This window comes from Olea europaea, chromosome 16 (genome assembly GCF_002742605.1).
Source record: "Olea europaea var. sylvestris chromosome 16, O_europaea_v1, whole genome shotgun sequence".
Classification (NCBI taxonomy): Eukaryota; Viridiplantae; Streptophyta; class Magnoliopsida; order Lamiales; family Oleaceae; genus Olea; species Olea europaea.
In genome coordinates, this window is record NC_036252.1 from 5,971,869 (window position 1) to 5,975,278 (window position 3,410).

Here is a 3,410-nt window from a genome sequence, read left to right on the forward strand (position 1 = left end):
ATTTTTCATCTACACATTCTACATCAATCTGACTCATCTATCATTTGTCGAAATCGATGACTAAAAAACATTTGCATTATTGTAATATAAATTTAAATAACGTCATTCACCAAACTTTAAAAATAAAACTTTAAATATTTATCTTCAACAATTTAGAGCCTGAAGAACTCGTCTTATTCAAGTAAATAGCTTAATTATCAACTAATGTAGTGGCGTGCTGTATATAGCAAAGCAAATGACAATCGTAAGAAATTGAATTTCATAATTTCCGTTGCATATTTAGTACAATAAATTGGTGCTAACATAATCTAAGCATCCGACTAACCCCGCTTTTAGTGGGCTAAATAGTTAACTCATTCTACCAAAATGTAGTTACTTTAGGTTTTGCCCACTGTTCTATAAGACGTTGAATGGTGGAAACGCCAACTTGACGCTAGCGATCAACAACAATAGTTGACCATTAGGCCCGCATAATTATCATTTTTTAAAATTTAATTTAATTAATTTAATTTTTATTTTTTTTTTAATTTTTATTAATAAGTTAGAACTCAAATGTTGATTTCTTAAATTCGTCGATTTTAAATTCAAAATAGGCACTTGACGTCTTGAACAAAGAAGATCTCCCATAAATTCCTATTTATTTACTATTTAATATTTACATTTGGAACTTATCTTTTGTTGAAATCTTTGGGAAAATGTCAAAATTTCCTATAAATTTGTTTTAGATGTTTGGTAAGTATTATTTTTAATTATTAAACGATTTTTTGATTGATTAAAAATTTAAAAAAAATACTAAAATAAGAAAATGCATTTTTAAGTTTTTTTTATGCCTATGCCTCGTTTAAGCTCGCCTAATCCATAGCTTGACCTCCTCGCATCGGCACGCATTAAGCCTTTTAGAACACTAATTTTGCCTAACCGTAGCTTCAAGAGTACAGAACTATTACGAATTTTCTTGCCTACTCTCAAGAAAATATTAGTCCTATAATTGATTAATTAGTTAAATGCTTAAACTTTTAGGTATAAATAGCATGCATGTTTTTTTTTTTTATTAACAGATTTTTAATTAATTAGTCGTGTGTACCCCTAAGTGTCCATACTAATTGATATTTCAGTTTGTTAATGTTAACACTCCATTCGGAAAACGTGGACATATGGCACAGTGATTGAAGAACTTGATTTGATGAATAAATTTGATTGAAGAATACTCAATATACACATGTACAGTAAGACATTTCATTTGTATAGAAAAACAAAATAAATGTGTGTTATTGATCCTCAATATGTTGCGTGATGAATGGCCACTATCTTTATTAAAATTCCCACTGTTTTACAGGATATGGAATTAGTTTCCTTAACAATGAGGACAAACCCTTCCTTGGAATAGACAGCGTTTTTCATTTTTTTTTATTTCTTTTTGTAATGCACAACATGATTATAATAATATATACCAAAACAACTATAATACTTAAGCCATGATCTCGTCGGTAATGCACTCTCTAAATTTAACATCTACCTTGGTTCCATCTATTCGAACAACGTCACAGCATTCACTTCGATCAATCTGATGAAGGAAAAAAAAAATTAGAAAATAAGATATCAACTATGTGGAGTTTCTTGTTGTATATGGATGATTCAATCCGCGATCATCATGATTTGGAATTGTTTTATTGTCTTTTTTTGAGAAAGAGGCGAAATAGAATCAAATCTTTTTTAGGGATTGATGAGAGTAGGGAACATTAATGTGCATTGCTAAATTTTATTAGAAATAAGACTTAAACTGGTTTTTTTTCAATGTGAGTTAAACAACCAGACAAAATCTCTAAAACCAGACAAAATCTTTAAAAGATATAATAACTATATATCTCCAATTGAAATTTGAGAACATACCTCACTGCGCTTTGTTGCTGGGGAGAAGACATTAATTTTGGAAATAATTTCTGCAGTATGATTGCCTGTTGATGAACAAGCCAGCAGCCCACGAGGCCATGCTCTTGAAAAACTCGTAAAAATCTCGTTTTTTGGGGTTTTTTCTATGGATTCAAAGAAGAAAAGATGTGGCGCTTCACAAGGATCATTAGATGGTCTCCTTGTGTTGAACATATAATGTGGTGGCCTTGGACTCCTTCCCCAAGTTTTAAAGGTTTCAATGGGGTATTGTAAATAGCTTCTTGGCATAATTCTCTCGTATATATGTGCAGAATAGCCCCAAGAAATGGAAAAAGTCCAGTTACTTTGCCTGTGATGGCAGATGGTTTGTTGCAAAATTCGAGACTGGTCGACCTCGGCCGCCTTCATGAGGTGGCGCGTGGACTCAGCACGATCCATGGAGGGAAATATTGGTTGCACCATGTCGAAATGGTGAAGGGACATGAGTGGAAATTGTGGGTGTGATGATAAGAAACCGGATGCATCACCACGTAAATCCATCTGCAAATATAGATTAAATACTAATTTTATGAATTTGAGCATTAAAGTATATAAATAATAGTTTAAATTATTTGAACCTCAATATTATTAAACCTTAAATTTTGGTGATATTTGAGTAGCATTTTACCTGATGAATTCCTTTTAGGGGAGACAGACTGACTCCAATATCAGCAATACATGTCATTGTGGTTAGATCAGCTGCATTGAGGTGTGCATATCTCTTGAGACAAGATTTCATGCCTTTAGCCAGTGCTCTTGCCAAAGGAGCACTCAACATGAATCCAGCCCCACCAAATCCTTGGCTAAACGAGAACCAATAATTCGACAAAATAAACTCAGACTGCCCACCTAGGTAGTAATACTTCGTATGGTCTAACTTAGCAAGAACGTCAACAATATTATCAAGAAAAAATATCGAATCGTCATCTCCCATTACTAGCCATCTGAGATTTTCATGATCCTCTCTAAAAGTCTCCATTATTCCGTGAATAATCCGTTGGGCCGTGACATCGGTTTTGTTAAGAAATTTTGTAAGATCATCCGATACTTTGTATGTTGGAGAAGCACCAGACCAAGGGAGGAGTCCTGCTGTTGGCACTTTATCAAGAAACAGAAATCCCCTTGTATTGTTTGGTCTCCACCATGATTCTATGTACGCTTTCCTATGATGCCATGCTTTTTCGGAGCCCACAAGGCCGAAAACTAGGTGGCTACGATTCGTCCTCGAATAATTAGAAATTGCAGGAGAAAGTACAGAACTGGACTTTAAAATGGATGTTTTCCAGAAAGGAGAAAAGAAATCTGAAGCTGGGCAATTGGGATATTGATTGGAAAGGGCAATGAAAACAAAATAAAGGATCATACAGAAAATGAGAAGGGTTTTGCATAGACCACTCACATCTAAATTACACTTAGATGATCCCATTTTCATGTACTTGTAACAGTACTAGAGTTGTATCCGATTGAAAGGATCAAATATA

General features: G+C 33.7%; 1 protein-coding gene across 1 annotated transcript; it reads right to left on the bottom strand.

Annotated features, from left to right (window-relative positions):
* Window positions 1-1,314: 1,314 nt before the first annotated feature.
* LOC111412791 lies at window positions 1,315-3,410 on the bottom strand. The gene is made up of 3 exons (XM_023043693.1): window positions 2,558-3,410; window positions 1,891-2,430; window positions 1,315-1,564 (listed from the first exon to the last, which is right to left on the bottom strand). Exons 1-3 carry the CDS (start codon window positions 3,359-3,361, stop codon window positions 1,469-1,471), a joined length of 1,440 nt encoding a protein of 479 aa, XP_022899461.1. The 5' UTR covers window positions 3,362-3,410; the 3' UTR covers window positions 1,315-1,468.